We start from the raw sequence: 19,720 nt of genomic DNA, 5'->3' as shown, positions 1-19,720 counted from the left end.
TTTTAAGTTACAACCAATCAATGTGTCTGTCCAAGAAGGAAATAGAGCTGCTGCACGCAAGTGCCATTGAGAGCAACAATGGAAGAGAGACTGAGAAGGTGTGTGACGGAGCCTTTCTGAGGCTATTCAACTCCGACACTGAAGAAGACGACTTCAGTGGTTTCAGTGCACAGAAGGAAGATGAAGATGAAGGAAGATGAAGATAGTGATCAATGACTTTTCTGGGTTTTTTAACCAGCCGTGTTACTGCCATTTTACTGCTGCGTTACAGGCACTATTTGGAAAAAAGCAGTTCAGGTATATAAATAAATATTTAAATAATCTCTCTCTTTACCATCTTTCTATGTAAATATCTCATGTTACAACGTGGACACCTGCAGCTTATAGTCAGGTGCGTCTATATATGTACAAATATTTTTTTCTTTTGAAATTTTGCGGGTGTGGCATATATTCAGGTGCGGCTCATATTCAGGTGCGCTCTATAGTCTGGAAAATATGGTATATGGAACTGTATTTGGACACATGAAACTGAAAAAATGATGAAAAAATCCACTGTTTACTACCAGTTCTTATAATGTTGTTTGTTTGCTCAAAAATGTTTAAATCTGTATCGGTGTACAGTCTCTGGTGTAGAGTCTGTGCAACTATTGGGCAAAGTGAGAGGGGATGGGAGGTAGCAAACAGGTAACTTGAAAAGCAGGAAAGAACTTTCATCTGCATGTGTTGTGTTATTACCATAAGGCTGTGCTCTGGAACCTCCCTGCCCTTTCATATGCATATGTGTGCAGTTATGAGAGTAATAGCAAGACCCCCCCATAGGGAACAGAGCAGAACAGGCAGCAATGACAACGACATGACATTGATTAAGTCAGACACAGCATGGAGGGGTGGAAGTGAGGTGGAGGTGGGTTACAAAGCAGCCTGTGCTCACTTTTTATTTAGCCAGAGACACAGCACAGACCCTGGGCACTGTGCATACGCGCAGATGTTCCCAACCTTTATGCCGAGTACCAACAGGATTGAAGACAGATGTGTGATAAAGTGTCAGAATTAGATGAGTACACGATGAGACGTCAGTGTTAAAATTCCTTTTGAATGTACATCACAGTATGTAAGATCTGCATGTGCCTGTGATCTTGCGTCAAACTGAAATCCGTGTTGTACTGGGAGATGGCGGTTTGTTGACATTAGCTAAAAGTAGCTGCTGTTGCACACTGCTGTTGATGTAGAGAAGCAGAAAGAGGCACTGAGGTGAGCATAAAGCAGGAAAACCGACCTAAGTCCTCTAAATAATCAGACATTCGCATTATCACGGATGGAGTCACATGAGGCAGGCTTTATATTAGTAATGGAGTTAGCTCACATCAACAAATACCTGGCATAATACAGACTCCAACACAAGCTGCGAACATGCTAGCATAAAAATAATGGTACAAATAGTGTTGTTCATTATCTGCCTGCACATTAAAGACCAAAACATCCACTATGGACCAAAACCATCTACTGATGTAAAATGTTGATCCACTAAACCTATCAATACAATAACTGGTGTAAAATACAGTTGTTCACATTTTCATGGTCATCAGATATGACCCATTTGGATGTTCAGAAGCTCTGCAGTTACCGTGGAAACACTGTTATCTTCTGTAACATTGATTCACCAGTAAAACCCATGGAGTTTGATAAATGACAGTGGATGGACACACTTGTTTTATGTTTTCATAATGATATATGTTGCTGAAAAAGTCACTTTTTTCTTAGTTTTCTTCTGTTTTGATATAATAACCTTTAAATTTACTCTGAGTTTTGATGAACATCTACATGACCTCTCAATTAAATATAGGAAAATCCATGATTTGTAATGAAAAATGAAAATACAAAGAACAATATTATAATACATTGTGATAAATCACTTAGGAAAGATTAAATGTAGAGAAAAATTCATTTGGAAGTCACTGTAAAAAATAATTCTTGGACTTTAGGCGTCAATGTCTTTCATAATGGCAGACAATATTCCAGTTTTATCTCATCGCCACAGCTTTAAAGATACAGCTGCATTAGATTTTTAACAGTATAACTATATTTTGTGTAATTTTGTCAATTTTGTCTGTAAATTTTATGAAAAGATGGATGGATATAGAAACAGAATTTTCAGCAAATCTTCAAAAAACAGATTTTTTTTTTCTCCTCCTATCTGATGCATTACTTGTTTTTAAGTCCAGTTAATTATACATGTTGCTGAAAAAGTCACTTTTTGCTCTGTTTTCTCTGTTTTGATATTAAAACCTTTTAATTTACTCTGAGCTTTTATGAAGATCTACATCATCTGTGAATTAAATATAAGAAAACACTTGATTTATACTGAAAAATGCAAAATGCAGAGCTTAAAACTATGATTAATGGTGATAAATGACTTAAAGACACTTAACATTTAGAGAAAAAAAATCAACACAAAAGTAGTTCTGGGTCTTTAAGAGTTAAGATTTCAATATGTATGTGTGATATGATCCTTTGCACACATCCCCCATCCCTGTGTGTTTGTACAACAAACCTGCCCAAGGTTGTCAAAGTTGTATTTCCGTCGAACCCAGCGATACCTGGCCTCCAGGCACTGGGATTTATTGGTGATGTTACTCACATCGAGCCCCTCACAGTGGAAGAACTTCCCTTTAAAAAGCTGCAAAGACACACGAACAGAAGTGTGCATACAAACATATGAAGCTGTAACCACAAGGTATTATAAGCAAACCTTCATAAGAGAGGATAGATGTAAATGGTGGAGGAGCACATTAAATTACACAGTAAATGCCTACGGGCTGACTGTATGTTACAGCTAACATATCCAAGAAACATCTGCTCCAGTCTGCTTTAAATTCAAAACAAGTACTGAAGATCATCTGCACTCGACAAACCAGCACAAGTGCTCTGATTAAAACCTCATTTAGTGGTAGTGTGTTTTGGAGAATATGTTGAATATATGCGTCACTGCTAAAGCAGCTTCTGACAGTGTAATTTATGCTGCTGCTAATGTAGGTATCATCAAGAATATATAGACAAGTCCTGCTGTATAGATGAAGTTGATTTCTTTTAGTGCATGATATTTACTGCAAAAATAAGACTAAGATCAAATGTTAAACCTAAAAATGTTAATTTTCAGTATGGTAATGGTTATCATTCCTTTATATGATGTACACCTGCAGAGTGTAGTTTCATATTTAACTACAGTTGTTAATTACAAAATACAAAAAATACAGGGAAGAACTGGAATAATACATGGGATTTTAATGGAATAAATAAAGGATAAAAATGCATTAATTGATAACAAAAATAATGCAAAAATCCAGGTGAAACTCCAATGAGAGGAATACCTTTTCAGGCAATGCTGTGCAGTTGAACCATTGTTTTTTAATTACTTCCAGCCACTGCAAGGCATTATCAGCAGCTCATTTGCATTTTCTCCCAATATTTCTCTTCACTTTTTATTACCTGAGGCATTTCAGAGCTCTGCCTTGTTTATTCAAAACTACAGCGATCAGCCTTTGCTTTCAGCAAGAAACACAACGAGCTGTGGTTGTTTGAGGACATAAAATTGTGAAAATAAGTTTAAACTGATATGTTCATTAGCCAAAATCCATACATTTTGCAATAAAAGCTAGAGCATCACTGTTTACCTGGACTCCCAGAATTCCAAACACGATGAAAAAAGCACAGCAGATGAGCACAATATTCCCAATTGGTCTAAGAGACGTGATCAGAGTCTCTACCACCAGCTTCAGACCTGGAGCCCGACTGATCACCCTGAAACACACAGTCCAACAAACCTTACACACTTTCAAAAGATAAAAAATTACAGGAAACTGGGGCTGGGAAATCTGAATCTGTTTTACAATCTGCCTTTCAGAGGAATCACACAAGTTAAGGAGAGAATGATTTGTTTTTTCTGATACTCATTGGGTTATGAGTGACTGATAATTGGAACCAACATACACAGCCTGACAAAAAGAAAAAGTCAGAGCATTTTTGGTTTTTATTATGGAACACATTCGCCATGGCAGTGCTTCGATGCAAGTATGCACTTATGCAACATCACAGTGTTTATTTCTGTCATTTTATGGACACAAAACATTGTTTAAAAGAGTGATATTTTGGTTGTTTTTTTAAAAAAATGGAATTATGCATTTTAAAACATTTCCCTGTGGTCTACATAAACTGTAAATGCTATACTTGGGTCTGAATTCTTTGTTAATTCAACTCCACAGGTCCATCTTCAACCCTGTTTCTGAGTAATGACACCAAAAAGGTGGTTTTGAGCACTGGCCCTTTAAATGCAAATGAGCCACTTCTGGCCCCACCCCCTCCAGGTTGTTGGCCGTGCTGCTCTGTCCCGTTCAACCAACAACTGAACATTTTAGGTAATCATCTCGAAGTTTGAACATATTTTCGGTATGGACTACAACCGCTGCTGCTGACAAACAATTACGGCGTACTGGGAGAAATGTTTGTTGGAAGTCTTGGCCCTGTATGGGCAAATATTGTGACGTAACTAGTTTTAAATGTAACAAATTAAGCAAGACTTATAGTAGAAATCCACTTGATTTTTGCCAAAATGTAAAGACAGCTTTGCAGCACCTGGAGGGTTCAAATTCAAACTTTATGAACTATTAGGGTCCAAATACACAAATAAATGAACCAAAGACTAATAAAAGTGGGTTTAGCAAAATATGACCCCTTTAACCAACTGAATCAACCCAAGATCATAACACTGCCTCCACAGGCTTGGACTGTAGGCACTAGGCATGATGGGTAATGACTTCATCTCCCTCTCTTCATCACTCTTGAACAGGGTTATTCTGGACTCGCCAAACCACATGACCTTTTATCATTGAAACACAGTCCAGTCTTTATGTTCTATACAAACTGAAGGTTGTTAAAAGAATGCGAAGCAACACACTGAATCAGTTTCAGGGTTAGAGAACTAAAACATATTAATCACTGCAGTTATTATCTATTGGAAGGATCTCAATTATTACTGTGTACATTTGCAGTAACAGCGTAATTGAATCCTTTAGAATAAATTCAATGCCAAGCATCAGTGGAATGCCTTTAATTTGACGCTCAAGTAAAGTAAACTAAAATACTCCAACAAATGTTATCTTCAGTTTTCAAGGTGAACTGGGCTGATTATAAATAATAAATACTAGTAAATGCTCTTTTCTCATTTCAGTGCTGATAAGCTTTTACCCATGACTGTAACCAATCAAATGCTGAATGTGGCGCAGAGTGGAGAAGCAACTGCATCAGAGTTAAGCCATTTTTAATTTAGTTTATCAGATACAAAAACACACTGATATTTGTTTTCATAAAACTGTTAACATCACATCTGATAACTGAACAAAATCAATCCATTTATAATCAGGGGTGGAAAATAATCAAGTACAAATACTTTGTTACTGTACTTATGGATTTTTTTCTGGTATGAGTCCTTCATTTAAGCATTTATTTTTCTGGTGACATTTTTACTTTTGTACATTCAACACAAATATCTGTAATTTCTGCTCCTTGCATTTTCAAAACAGACCCGTTACATTTTCTTCATCACAGAAAAACTAAGACAGAACAGATCATAGTTTCAGTTTGGTTGTGACACGCCCACATTTTACAAGAGGTTATGATTCAGAATGTGTCAGCCTCAAAAGATCAAAACCTTAGGAAGTCTAAAATAAACATAATAATCCCTACCTGAGCGGTCGCAGGGTTCGGAGCAACCGAAGAACTCTGAGGATGCCTAAGATCCGGTTTCCACCTGCCGACGCCACTGAGACCAGAATGTCCACCAGCGATACGAACACCAGCAGCCCATCTAAAACATTCCAGCTGCTCTGAAGGTACACGCCTTTTCCAAAGTAGAGGCCCATCGCAACCACCTGACAAACACGTAGAGAGAATCTTTAAAAAACGATGAAATTATAAAATAATAAAATTGAAAAAATGAGACTGAAAGCCATTCTGATCCCTGGCAAGGAGGAAAATTGCTCTTTTATAGGTAGGATGATAAAATGGTTTCTGAGTGAAATGCTAATTTAGATACAAGTATTATTACGTTTACCTTAATCATCATTTCCCCCACGAAGATCACAGTGAAGATGTAATTGGACACACTGAGGAACACCCGCTCCTGTCACAAACACACAAACACAGTCCCAGTTGCTTTAGCTTCAAATCGGGGCTTTAAATGCAACTTGTCATGAAATGAGCTGGGGAAAGAAAAAGCTATTACTATTGTAGCAGAAACATAATAAAAGCATAGTAGGAACAACATGTTCTGACACTGTAATGAATCCCAAACCACTCTTACATGAGCTACAAGCAAATGAGCATCAGTGTAGTCAACAGTTTGTGTGTGTGTGTGTGCTTGGTTCTTCTATCTTTGTGAGGACCAGTTTCAGATGTAAACACTGACAGTGATCCTCAGAGGGACAAAAAATACAGGTATATTTACAGTAATTTAAAGGAGTGATATTTTGCTTTTTTAAATGAACTATGCATTTTAAAACATTTCCCTGTGGTCTACATAAACTGTAAATGCCATGCTTGGGTCTGAATTCTTCATTAATTCCACTCGACAGGTCCATCTTCAACCCTATTTCTGAGTAATGACACCAGATAGGTTGTTTTGAGCACTGGCCCTTTAAATGCAAATGAGCCACTTCACCCCCCACCCCCACCAGGTTGTTGTTACTTTCTGTCCCGTTCAGCCACTTGTGTTCGTTAATACAACCAAAAACTGAACATTTTAGGTAATCGGCTTGAAGTTTGGACATATTTTCAATTTTTACTACAACTGCTGGCATACTCGAAGAAATGTTCATTGGAAGTCTTGACCTTATATGTGCAAATGTCATGACATAACTAGTTATATAAAATGTAACAAATGCAGCAGGAATTAAAATTGGTTGTAGAAATCTACTCGATTTTTGCCAAAATGAATATAAACATAGATTTGCAGCACCTGGAGGGTTCAAATTCAAACTTTTTGAACTATTAAGGTCCAAATACACAAATAAATGAACCACAGACCAATAAAAATGGGTTTAGCAAAATATGACCCCTTTAAAGGTTCAACATATTATTTAAATTTCAATGTAATTACTAAATATCTGTATCCCTTTATTTTTTTTATTGATTTTTCTGTAATTTTCTGTAATTTTTTTCTGTAATTTTATCAAATCAGTTGTGATATAACTTGTTAATAGAAACCAATACAATATTTTTATAGTGGGATTTTTGATAGAAATCCTTTACATTTTACACTTTCCAAGAATAAAGCAATGCCTGCAAGCTAGTTCAGGCAAGGTTGAAGGTTCACTCATTATTACTATCCCCGTAGGGAAATTCAGACTTTGCATTTTACACATCCAAATACACACACAGGACCTCACATTAGCATTAGGACATTAGTAGCAGTGAGCTGTCATTGAAGGCAGCTCAGGGACCAACTCCAGATCTTCATCAGGACCACGGTCAAGGGCACTGACAGGAGAATTAAACTATTTATACTTGTTTTAAATGATGACTGGTGGGGAACTGAACCTAGAACCTTCTAGCTATGCGGCACAAGTGCTAACCACTACACCACCACGCTGCTAACTTGCATCTTAACCTCTGTTCTTTCATACATATTCAGTACGTTTACATGCACAGCTTAGTCCAGCTATGAACCCAGCCATTTAACCTTTAGGGGTCTGAACCTATTTTGGCCGTTTTTGAGTACTTTTGATTTTGCCTTTGTATACTATATACAGAAATGTTTACTATACCCATGTTTGGTATGTCTTTTTTCAGCACAACTTCATCTATATCATCTGTCTATTGTTTTTTCACTTTAATCTACTATATCAACACAAAAGGCCAAAAAACACACAAAAAAATATAAAATCCGATTTGAAAAATTTATATAATCTATTGCATAAATAACACAAAGATGCTTAATGAACCTTTTCAAAGACTTTAAAAGTGAATACTGGTTCCAAATACTAGGTATATAAAATCAAAATTGTAATAAATTAAAACTATACTCAAATATTTGACATAAAAGCATATCTTTACATAGGTGTTTTCTTATCCCCCCAGTCCTCCTGGTTTCCACATGAGGTTTAGGTGGGGGTCATTCTCACCTTTACCTGCAATGCTAATGCAGTCTGTGGATTAGAATCCACAGATTTGGCCAGTCTTTTTCATTTTGAAAAAGGACAAAAAATGATGAAGATATGGTCAGAAATATAACACCCGCTTCACCTCATTTTTGTACTTTTATTCATGTTTGTTTCCTCTGATTTCAAACCGTTATATCTCGGGTTGTATTTGCTATATCAATATCAAATAAAAGGTGGGAGAGTGTTTCAAGTCCGCACTTTCAAATACAATTGTCCCCAGTGGTCTACGTGACCAACTTCCGACGTCACGACGTGTTGAAAATGTCATGTGAGTGAGTCACAGGGCCGTAACCGTGGACCCCTAAGGGTTAATCAAGCTGTTGTCTTTGTCCCAGTCTACAGGGTGGGGAAGCAAAATTTACAATATTTTGAGGCAGGGATTGAAAGACAGTGTATGACCAATTAGTTTACTGAAAGTGATGAGAATTTATTTGCCACAAGAAAATTTACATAATAGAAAATGTTTTTATTCTATGTGTCCTTCTTTCTCAATAACTGCCTTCACACGCTTCCTGAAACTTGCGCAAGTGTTCCTCAAATATTCGGGTGACAACTTCTCCCATTCTTCTTTAATAGTATCTTCCAGACTTTCTCGTAATAGTTTTGCTCATAGTCATTCTCTTCTTTACATTATAAACAGTCTTTATGGACACTCCAACTATTTTTGAAATCTCCTTTGGTGTGACGAGTGCATTCAGCAAATCACACACTCTTTGACGTTTACTTTCCTGATTACTCATATGGGCAAAAGTTTCTGAAAAGGTATGGATAATAGTGTTAGGTATGATTATGACATCAATATATGTTTGGTTTCAAAACAATTGACGTAGTGCCTGCTGAGAAAAAACAACTAAATGTTCATTGTAAATTTTGCTTCCCCACCCTGTACATGCGTAGGAGTGGTGGCCATATGCACTCTTTCAGCTTGTTAACCTACGCCGTCACAGAACACAACTATAAATACCTAAGCTGATCCACAAGGCCAGTAACGTTGAGGGGATGGAGCTGAACTCTCTGACAGCGGTGTCAGAGAAGCGAGTGTTGTCCAAGATCAGGACAATATTGGACAATTCCACTCACCCACTCTGTCAGTCACAGCAACACGTTCAGTGACAGACTGATATCACCCTAATGCACCATTGAATGACACAGGAAATCATTCCTGTCTGTGTTGTATTTGTCGTATTTCTTTCCTGCTACTTTTTTATTCCACTTACATGGAGCAACAAACACACAACAAATTCCCCTGGGATTAAAAAAGGATTCTGATTCTGAATACTGCCAACCTAGAGGTAAACAAGCACAACAATGGACAACGCTGCAAATTTGTCCATAGCATATTTTCTGTCCACTGTACTTTTTGTGCAGATGAAATCCATGATGTTCTACTTGTAGGTCAGGATTTGGTGCAGAGCTCTAGATGATGTGCAGAACATCTCATTCCATTCCAATCCAACTGGTCTATTTACATTCACTAGATCAAAATTCAATCACATTATCTGGGTGTGTTAGACTGACTGACTGGTGAAACTCTGATTTCAGTAGAGCTAAGCTAAGCTAAGCTAAGCTAAACTAAGCTAAGCTAAGCTAAGCTAAGCTAAGATAAGATAAGATAAGACTTTATTTATCCCACCGTAGGGAAATATCACAGTTAAAAGCAGCAACATACAGCAAGCAATTGCTGAGAGAAAAGACAGGTACAAAAAAAAAAAAAAAAATTGAAGAATGAAATATAAAAAGAAAAATAAGTAATTAGATATTTATATATTCATATAAATATAGAATTGAAATTAAAAATGAAATATTATTTACATATTAAGATTGTAATCTGTTCATTTTTAGTGTGAAGTAAACCCACTGACTCGCATGCTTGTGTCTCTCCACACATTAACCACACCCTCCAATCAAACAGCCTATTGAAACTGCAGGAGTTTCCCAGCTTTCCCTCTGACAAACCAATGCTGCCACTGGCTCTTTAAAGGCCCCTCCACCACCCCAGTATCTGTCCCCAGGGGGAGGTTATTTATTCATCACTCCCCTTTTCCTATATGTAAAATATCTGCGGGGGGTGCAGATCCCGGAGCCTAGGCACCAAAATCTAAATGTGTCTTGATACTGAAATAAATATTCTAACGTGAGTTGACTGAAATGCTGTTGAGGTTTACTTTAGTTTAATTTTAAAGTTTCATTCCTACAGCTCCATATTGCACTGGATTAAAGGTGTTGTAGTTTTTACATGATAATTTTAATATTTTTCTTACTCTTTACTTTTTTCAGTTTCACTTCATTTTTAGTTTTATCTTAAATTCAGTGTCCGCACCTGCTGCTACACAGCTTCAAAATGGCATTCACACATTAGTACATTTTTATTTTCATAGTTTTTACAATATAATTTAACACTTTGCACTCACACCGCACATGTACCACACATAGTTCTTAATTTCATATAATACATTGTTTTACTTTGTTAGTTGGAAACACAAACACCCTACTTGTAAGTGTGCACATTTAGTACTTTTTGTGTATTCAACAGTAACTCGATCTAAAGTTGGGAGAAATGGGCAAAAAAATTAAACTTCGTTTCAGTGTTATGGACAATTTACGATTGTGATCAGTTGTTTTTTGGCGACATAAATTGAAGACAAAGCTTAATTGAAAATACTCTTTCTTTACTGAAATTATATGCCATAACTTAACACATGCTCAATTTATGTAAAAAATAGGACCAATGACCCTGTAGCTTACCGGCCAAATTAAAAGCTTTGGGAAATGTATCCAGATGCCATTTATTATCACCCAGTTATGTGTATTTATTATATTACAGAAATAGTCCATGTTTTGGTCATATTCCAATCAGATCTGTAAAAACTTCAAATTCCAACTTGATATCATTGATACTTAGTGATTTATTGTATCAATCCACTCCCTATCTCTTACAATGGGAAAATTTTTCAAAGTCGCACCAAATCCAGAATCAGATCCAGCTGGAAATAATTTCACTAACTTTTGTTGACATCATCATAAAGAAGCTGTATACCAAGTTTGAAGTCAATCGAAATTGTAGTTTCGGAGAAGAAGACAATTGAAAATTTTCTAACAGACGACAAACAACAGACGACGCCGACAGACGACGCATGACAACAATAGCTTACGGCCTGTTGGCCGGTAAGCTAAAAAGAGGGAAACAGGCTGAATTTAGTAACGATCTCTAGAGGAACAATATTAACTTTGTGATTCAAGGATTTTTCATAATTTAATCCAATTTATTGCTCAGCTCTAAGTCATTCTATCACTATGTTAATTTACAATTTGTCTAATTTCTGTTTCTATTTTACTGGTTCTATGATGCTGCCATAATCGGGTGTGAGTATAAGATGGGCACAATGGTGAAGGTACCAATCGAAGCTGACTAAAGCACCGCTAAGGCAGGAGGATTTAAAGTTGGATAGTTTAGATTGACTGTTTTTGTTTTGTAACTCTTTGGGTATTTCTTTTGGTTTAACTGATGCTTATTTGTGTAAACGTAAGATTAACTCTCATGGTATTTCTTTGATAGCTATTTAATGTTTAATGTGTTTTCTGAGCATACAGTACAGTTGTGTAACGTCAGTTGGTTTCTTCAGTTACTTGTCATTAGCCTGTATTTAGTTCTGTTCATTTGACTTCTTTTATGGACCAAGAACCTTATTTTTGCTTTTGTAAAATTATTTCTTTTCTATTTTTTGTGGTTCAGTATTAACTTTTGCTTCTAAAATAAACCTATGTAGAATAGAATAGAATAGAATAGAATAGAATAGAATAGAACAGAATAGAATAGAATAGAATAGAATAGAATAGAATAGAATAGAATAGAATAGATCTTTATTGTCACCGTCACAGGAACAATGAAAATCAGTTTAGCAGCTCAGTTCAATTTAGCAGCAAAACCCCCAGTGCAAAGGGACTGTATAAGAAAAATAAAATAAAATACAAATATGTTCCCTCAAAATTACAATTACATATATGTAAGTCCTTTTAGTTTTTCTTTAATATGAAGAATTGACTCCTTTAAGTTTTATAAGGAAAGCATTTATCTATAGAAGCTGGAAAAGGTAGGATTAAAGAACACACATTAAAAAGAATTTACAAAATTATAGTCTCTTCAGGTCCCACATTGCGCAAAACTATGTCTGTAAAAATTGTGAACCATCGGCATTATGAGAAAACAAAGTTGACTTCATGTTCAGTTCTTTTCATTTTGAGTTGTACTTTTGGAAAGTTTTTTTTTTTTTTTTTTGCAGTGTTGGTAGTTTTTAGTTTTAGTTTTTGTTGACCATAATCACCCTGTTCCCAAGCAGTGTCCACTGCTACTGACCTACATCTCAAAGGTCATTTTTAGTTCATTTTGTTGGGACTGACACCTAAAAAATATCATAGTGTTGCTTCCACATCCAACATGTTTGTGTGTGCCTTACCATGCTGTTGGGCTGTATATCAGGTCTCTCCAGGGCGATGGTGATACAGTTGAGGAAGATGAAGAGGAGGACGACATGATCAAACATCTTGTGAGTTATGACCTTCTGACACCACAACCTGAACCTAAAGTGGAGAGGGACAGCACCTCTTCACCAATTCCTCCACACATACTCATTTTGTCACCATTTCAATCACAAATTCAGTCTGTTTCACTGAAAAGACAAAATTGCAATACTGTAAACTTTGAAGCTCTGGTATCACCTTCATGCTTTAACTGAATTTTCACACATCATGTTGGTTAAGCCACATCGGCCACTCAGGTGATATCGAGGTTAGTGTGTGTGTGTGTGGTGTATATTTACTGGTTTTGTGGAGCAAACAGATAAAGAGACCACTCTTCATGCTCCAGGCACCACTGAGGCTCATATGGCTCCAGTATCTTCTTCAGCTTCTTACATAAACTCTGGAGGGAAAACACACACACGCGTACATTTGATGCACATAACAGACTCAAGTTGCCTTCTTTTAAGCTTACTTTGTTCTTAAGCATTCTCATATTTTAGCATAAAAATGTACTAAAGTAATAAGTAAAACAATTTCCTTGGGTCAGACTTTACATTTTAAGCACTAATCCATTATATGACTGTGTCTGAAATTTTCAGAACATCCCTGCCGTTAATATTATTTCAGCTAATCTTATATTTGCAAAGTTACATAAGTGCCAGAACTGTTTTCTGAGGACAAAAAGGTTGGAATTAATGCCTCACAAAATAATGAGCAGCAGTTTTTGAACTTTTGGACGCATCAGCTCTTTTGAACAACAGAAACAGGACATCTAAATGCATTTCTCTGCAACTGCAACAAAACCTACTTCAAAAGCATAAAGAAAACAAAAACGCACCTCCTCATACTCGTCCTCTTCCTGATCGGTGTGGTAATGCGATGTCGGGGCCTCGTCGTAGCAGTGATCCGAGAGGTGGTAGGTGGTGCCGTTGCAGTCGGGCGGGTACAGCATGGGCACCTGGAGGAGCTCGGACTGATCCAGAGACTGCTCCCTGCTGCTGAGGTTGGAGCTTGTGTGGGTGTCGGACAGCAGGGACTCCATCTCCCCAGACTGGCTCTTCCTGTGCAGGCTGGGGGCCCGACTCATGCTGGTCCAGCTGGAGCGACGGCTCTCTGAACCACTGTCCCATGGAGACTGTGGACAAGAAAACCGTTTATATCTTTGTTATCCTGTTGAGGAGCAATGCTTTAGCCCTTTATCAGGCAAGTGACTATTTTTGGTAATTTCCGCACACATTATAAGACAGTGACAGCAACAGTTCCAGTGAGGACAGTGAGTCAACAATCTCAGGTCCAATGTGGTTTACAAGGTCTGTAAGGTCCACCTCTGTATGAACAGTGAGTGTACCTGCTTTGTTTTCGGTACCATGAAGTAATGGTACTGATGTAAGGAATGATGTTCAAAGGGATAATATGGATGTGGACAGGCGTCTGAATCAGCAGTTATGTTGGTCTAATGTTCGAAAATACATGTTCTTTTAATATTACATGTGTTTTTCTTGCATGTAGTGAAGCTCATTTTGGTATGGATCCAGCTGATGTCATCATGTCTATGCACGTGCTGATGTCAGCTTATCAATTGCCTCTATATGTGCCAAGTAAATTGAAACAAAATTGATGTTTTATAGACAAAAAAAAAAAGATTTAAAAAATTCACAAGAAATTGTTCCCAAAATGTAACCACATCTATTCTGGGTCACTGGCAAGCTATAAACCCCCTTTGGTATGAATTCAACCAATAGTTTTACTGCCAGAGCATTAACAAAGAAACAAAGAAACAAAGTAAACCAAAAACAATACCCCTTGCCTCCCCTTCGGGGGGGTGGGGTAATAATGTATGAATAGTAAGTGGTTGTTTTTGTGCATATGTGTAAGTCAAAGTATATTTGTGTACCAAAAACCCAAATAAAGAGAGTTCTATAAAAACATACAAAACTCCAAATATCTATCAAAGTGTTTGGATTTGCAGTTGAAACAAGTGTTAATTTATTCCTTTTCAATGACAGTTTAATCCTCTTTCTTGCTACTGAATGTTCTACAAATCCAAACAAACACAATCACACACAGGTACAACAGCAGTTATCAACTTGTGTCCATCCAGATTTTCTGACTATTTATGAACACGTTCACGTAAAAGGGGGCGGAGTTAGCATCAGGTCTCCAGTTACAAACATGGACATATACAGAACTGCATATTTATCCTGTACATCTGAATGTGCACTGGGTTAGACAGGATTTTCCCAACCATTATATGGTTTAAGTGGTGCACAGAAACAGTTTTAGGCAGTACATAAGCCGAATTAATGTTAAGAAGTCATTGTGGCGAAGGTTGGTATAAGCCAGAGGTGTCAAACATGTGGCTCGGGAGCCAAATCTGACCCGCCAAAGGGTCCAATCTGGCCCGTGGGATGAATTTGTGAAATACAAAAATTTCACGGATGATATTAACCATCAAGGATGTTAAAATCATTTTAGGTCAATTCAATCTAAACTGGGTCAGACCAGTAGAATACTATCACAATAACCTATAAATAATGGGAAAAAAAAGCAAATTTTTCTCTTTGTTTTAGTGTAAAAAAAAAAAAAAAAGTAAAATTACACAAAAATGTTTACATTTACAGACTAGTATGTGGAATTGTACCAATATTCTGCCTGTTACTGAATGTTTTGTGTCTTTGAAGATCTACTGCGATCTGTAAGTTGTGATAAAAATGATAAACTAAGGCGTAATATTGCTAAAATTGCACTTATTTTTCAGGTTGTTCATATTTATTCATGTTATGTTCAAATATAGTTCGTAAATGTAAACATTTTCATTATGGAATTTTATTTATTTTTCGCTCAAAAACATAGAGAAAACTTTGGAGTTGATATTATTTATAAGTTCTTATCCTATTATTTACTTTATTTTACTGGTCTGGCCCACTTTAGATCATATTAGGCTGTATGTGGCCCCTGAACTAAAATGAGTGTGACACCCCTGGTATAAGCCATTCCAGTTTGTATTTTGTACATAAAAAAATAATTACATATTAACCCCACACCATCGATACAAAGATTTCACACATCGGTGCGAAACTAAAAATTAATAGCAAAATTTGTTCAGTGAGTCAAGATTTGGGTTTTACACGTCAGGATTTTAATTGAAGGCACACACTTCTGTAAGTCGAAGGATTCCAGCACGATTAGTCTTCCACTTGGGCCCCGTTCCTTGCCATGCAAATCTGTGCCCTCCTCTACATATCTGTGAAGGCACACCAAATCATGCCCCTGTCCTGCCTCAGGAGTTCCACTTGTAATGAAATTACCAAGAGGGAATACCCAGAGGATGCAATGAATTACTTATGCTGACTGAAATGTTTCAAATTTCAAATGGTCAGCTCAAAACAAGCTTAAAAAATCCTCACTAACAGCATGAACCCCTTGTGTTTGGCATGATAGATTCAAACCTGTCCTTAATGTGAAATCTTTGTATCGATGGTAGGGGCTTCACATGTCATTATTTTTTTCCTGTTTGATGTATGCAAGTAAAAGACCAATGGAACCTGTCATCCATGGTGACAGATCTCCCATTAACCCTTACATTTCCATGCACAACAGACTTTTATTTTGCACAAATCTAATTAGCGTTGTTCACTGATGCATGAAAACTGACCCAGGCCACTGGTGTCAATCAAGGGAGAATCACATAGTCAATAAACACATATGACCAGATTTTCAACATGTCTTCGCATTTTGGTTTTATGTTGTTTTTTTCTGAGTGTCTACTTTTTTCTGATACACCCTGTAGATCAGGGGTCACCAATCCTGGTCCTCGAGGGCTACTATCCTGCATGTTTTAGATGTATCCCTCTCCCAGCACACCTGACGGTCATTATCAGGCTTCTGCAGAGCCTGATGATAGGCCTATCATTTGAATCAGGTAGGTTGGAAGAGGGATACATCTAAAACATGCAGGATAGTAGCCCTCAAGGACCAGGATTGGTGACCCCTGCTGTAGACTGACTGAGCACATACAGTATGTTGTGTTTGCTACACTTTGGTGTTCCTGATGTAAGAATGAACTAAACAGTCTGTTAAAACCTGTTTTGTCAGTTGTAAGAGACAGATTTTCTGTTTGTGTGCATGGACTACATCCCACTTGGATACATATTTTTCATTCTCAAAACAAAAGCAAATTATAACAGTGTATTCCACCTCTAATTTCACTCTTGTTCTTTGATCTCAATCCAGTACTGATAAATAGTGTGAAACCAAGTAAAGAAAAATACAAGTGAAGATTATAAGGTCCACAAGTCCAAGGTTTTGCTGCTTTAATCTCTGCATTACTCACCTCTCATTTATTATTTAGCAAGACAAAGGAAAGCCCAAAGAATTTATACAAAAACCCCTCACTTCAGATCTTTATTTTATTATTTCTTAAAACCATCCATCACAGCATCCTTCCTACCTTTTGATCCCTCATCTTAGGAGTTAAATGTAAATGTAAAAACCAATCCACCTTTATGACACTTAAAATCCAAAATTGAACCTTAAATTACCTCACTAACCCCTTAATCCTGTGTTGCGATACAGGCCCTGAATTAACTTTTAATATACAGTACATATTAGGAAAAAGAAAGTGGATTCCAGACTTTCCAGGTCATGCACCTCCTTCTACTTTCTGATCAGCATTTAAAGTATGAGTGACACACGCATTCTGAGACATGTATTTATCAGAAGTAGGGATGCAAATTATCGATTAATCCATTAATCATTAGTTGGTTGACCTTATCGATCAATTAATGATTAATTGCTAAGCGGCAATTTTCCTGAGAACCTGAATTTCTCTTTTAATAGGGTCTATAAGAATGAAAGCTAAATATTGTTTATATACTTCATAAAAAAAACATGTAATATTCCTTAATGATTGATTCATTGTACCATTGGATTCAGTACAGGCAATGACATTTATGGAGTAGAACTAAAAAAATTCTGCAGAGAAATTTAATAAATAAATGGATCTGAAGAGGGGCAGTTTAGAAGAAATGGGCATTTCTGACGTTGGATCACTGACATGATGAAGCGAGATTTCAGGGGAGAAGCCGCACCCCCCACCCCCTCCTTTTTTCCCGTGACCACCAAGGTTCTAATAGTTTTGGATTTTTCATTATAGTTTAGTTTTAGTTAGTTTTGACTTTTGACTTTTTTTCCCTCTAATTCAGTTAGTTTTAATTTGTTTTTAGAGCAGGTTTGCTAGTTTTTATTTATTTTCATTTTCTTCTAAATGCTTAGTTTTAGTTTAGTTTTAGTATTAATTTTAGTTTTGTCGTATCTTTTCTCTTCTTCTCCGTCATATTCAAATAAATCCCAGACAGGACTCTGCTGCTTTCTCCCAACTTTAGTCTCCATGTTTCCAGGTAGAGTGGGGACCAGAAGACGACTGGAAACCACAAGTGACCACAAGTGACGGACCGTCAAGTGTCGTATGGTGCCAGCAGATAAAATTGCTTGAGGGAAATAAATCGATTTCGTATCAATCCGAAATTGACAAAGATGAAAACAAAAAGAATTTTATCCATAATTTTTATCCGTTTTAGTTAGTTTTATAAACACACAATACAGTTTCAGTTAGTTATTGTTTTTTTCTTTTAAATATAGTTTTTATTTATTTCAGTTGACGAAAATGTTTTTTCAATTCTTGTTTTCATCATTTCGTTAGTTTTCGTTAACAATAATAACCTTGGTGGCCACCGGGGTGATCGCGGAACATAATGCAGAACATACCTGTGGCCTGGATCAGGAGCCTGGAGGATGTTTTCAACTTCTGTCTCACTGACCGTGGACTAGACCAACCTCCAGGGAAAATGCTCCGATCTGATACCGACCCCGTATTTGTGCATGTATTTTGGCGGGGATGCACCGCTCCCACAAACAGACGAGCTGGTGTGTGTTTCGCTCCACCATGTCCCTAAAGCGATTCTAACTCATCAACGCCATGATCCAGTTCAATGACCGGATATCCCAGCCGCGGCATTGCAGCGCAGACAAACCGGCAGCCTTCGGACAGGTGTAGACAGGTGGACAAGGGCAATTAACCGACAATTAATAATTTAATAGAGCAAATTCTTGTCAACAATTAATCGATAGTCGATTAATTGTTTACATCCCTAAGAAAGGGTATATACATGGGAATATTTACCAAATACTAAAATGTTTGCATTGAGTTTAATCACACATAACCATAATTAAACACTTATTATCATTAGAGCACTCATAGGCTGAAAGAGATCACCACGAAAACAGGAAAATAAATAATGCATGGCACAAACTGTAGAACAAAGAATTTTTGAGGGCAAGGAGAGGGTAAGCCCCCTCACAGTGACAGATTTACAACGATTTGCATTCAGTTTAATAATACATAACAATAAGAGTGTGATGAGCTGCTGTACTGGGATGGTCTGAAACAGCAGAGACACGACTCCCCCTGCATGACTCTGATGCGTACACAGAGCAAACAGTGGATATTTAACTACTGGGCCCACAAATAATTGTACACTTCAAGATGAGAATATTTTATCCTTGATTGTATGCACAGAAAATAATTCAAAGTCTGAGGAAAAAAAAATGATATGCTTATGCATGCAGCCACAACTGTTATTAATTGTGTAATCACAAAGAAAAAGACAAAGCAGCCACTCTGAACATAAAACTAAAGTATGATGACAGACACAGATTTTAACTGTATGCAAACAGCACTTTTTATGTTCAACAAACTGTATTTATTTTCTTAATAGCATTTTTGAGAGTCAGTGCAAAGACATTTCTTTCTAGTGCACTATTTCTTTTACATGTGCTATCTATCTATCTATCTATCTATCTATCTATCTATCTATCTATCTATCTATCTATCTATCTATCTATCTATCTATCTATCTATCTATCTATCTATCTATCTATCTATCTATCTATCTATCTATCTATCTATCTATCTATTTTTGTAAACAAAC

At 36.8% G+C, this 19,720-nt stretch overlaps 1 protein-coding gene across 1 annotated transcript in view; it reads right to left on the bottom strand.

The window, feature by feature from the left end:
* Positions 1-19,720, bottom strand: part of LOC115415790 (voltage-dependent T-type calcium channel subunit alpha-1H-like) — a 114,788-nt gene that overhangs the window by 27,486 nt on the left and 67,582 nt on the right. Inside the window, 7 exon segments of the mRNA XM_030129463.1 lie at positions 2,552-2,677; positions 3,672-3,798; positions 5,740-5,924; positions 6,107-6,175; positions 12,668-12,791; positions 13,031-13,131; positions 13,570-13,866. Coding sequence (XP_029985323.1) covers positions 2,552-2,677; positions 3,672-3,798; positions 5,740-5,924; positions 6,107-6,175; positions 12,668-12,791; positions 13,031-13,131; positions 13,570-13,866 — 1,029 coding nt within the window.

Source organism: Sphaeramia orbicularis, chromosome 1 (genome assembly GCF_902148855.1).
Source record: "Sphaeramia orbicularis chromosome 1, fSphaOr1.1, whole genome shotgun sequence".
NCBI lineage: Eukaryota > Metazoa > Chordata > Actinopteri > Kurtiformes > Apogonidae > Sphaeramia > Sphaeramia orbicularis.
The sequence above is the reverse complement of the archived record's forward strand: the minus strand, read 5'-3'. Positions and strand labels throughout refer to the sequence as shown.